At 51.0% G+C, this 1,127-nt stretch overlaps 1 protein-coding gene across 1 annotated transcript in view; it reads right to left on the bottom strand.

Moving 5' to 3' along the window:
- Positions 1 to 1,127, bottom strand: part of RNF165 (ring finger protein 165) — a 38,653-nt gene that overhangs the window by 27,082 nt on the left and 10,444 nt on the right. Inside the window, exon 4 of the mRNA XM_015407103.1 lies at positions 657 to 782. Coding sequence (XP_015262589.1) covers positions 657 to 782 — 126 coding nt within the window. The remainder of the gene's footprint in view (positions 1 to 656; positions 783 to 1,127) is intronic.

Consider the following 1,127-nt stretch of genomic DNA (forward strand, 5'->3'; position numbering starts at 1 on the left):
CCCAAAGGTGTCTCAGAGCGTCTTGCAAACTCCTTTCCCTTCCCTTCCCCACAACAGACACCCTGTGAGGTAAAAGAAGAAGAAGAAGAGATTGGATTTATACCCCTCTCTTCACTACCCAAAGGAGTCTCAGAGCGGCTTACAAACTCCTTTCCCTCCCCCTCCCCACAACAGACACCCTGTGAGGTAGGCGGGGCTGAGAGAGAAGAAGAGATTGGATTTATACCCCGCCCTTCACTACCCAAAGGTTTCTCAGAGGGGCTTACAAACTCCTTTTCCTTCCCCTCCCCACCACAGACACCCTGTGAGGTAAAAGAAGACGAAGAGGAGATTGGATTCATACCCCACTCTTCACTACCCAAAGGAGTCTCAGGGCGGCTTACCAACTCCTTTCCCTTCCCCTCCCCACAACAGACACCCTATGAGGTAGGTGGGGCTGAGAGAGCTCTTGACAGAAACTGCTTTTTTAAGGACAGCTCTTATCAGAACTATGGCTTCCCAAGGTCATCCAGCCAGGTGCAAGCGGAGGAATGGGGAATCAAACCCGGTTCTCCCAGATTAGAGTCCACACACTTAACTTGAACGTGCATTCACTGTAACTTGTGAATTTACAATGTGTTTTGACCCAGTCCCCCCAAAATCTAGGAGTGGCTTACCAGTCCGTTCCTTCTGCTAAGTATCTGGGCTGAGGCCCCATTGGCTGAGGTGTCTGGAGTTGATGGCCAAATTCGAAGCTTGGATGTAACCGATGAGGTTGGACAGACATGCGCTCCTGAGTCCGCCTGCAGGATCCGAGAAAGGGAAGCAAAGATGGAAAGTTGTGAACCGTTAACAACAGTAATGTGGGCCTCTAAGCAAAGCATGCACATCAGTCGATTCAGAGGCCGAGCAAAACATTAGGAAGTGAATGAAAGGAATTCCCTTGGCGAATCAGGCCATGGGTTCATCTGGTCCATGCAGTTCCCAGGAACCTCAGGAGGGCATTATAGAGACGGGTATCATGCCAGCTGCCCCCAGGGCCTGTATGTTGCCTCTGTATGTGGAGGTTCCATTTTTTCCAGATTACCAACTCTGCATTGGGAAATACCTGGAGATTGGGGGGGGGGAAGGTGGAGTCTGGGGAGGGT

The sequence above is a fragment of the Gekko japonicus genome, unplaced genomic scaffold, assembly GCF_001447785.1.
Source record: "Gekko japonicus isolate JY-2015 unplaced genomic scaffold, Gekko_japonicus_V1.1 scaffold2969, whole genome shotgun sequence".
NCBI classification, from domain to species: Eukaryota; Metazoa; Chordata; class Lepidosauria; order Squamata; family Gekkonidae; genus Gekko; species Gekko japonicus.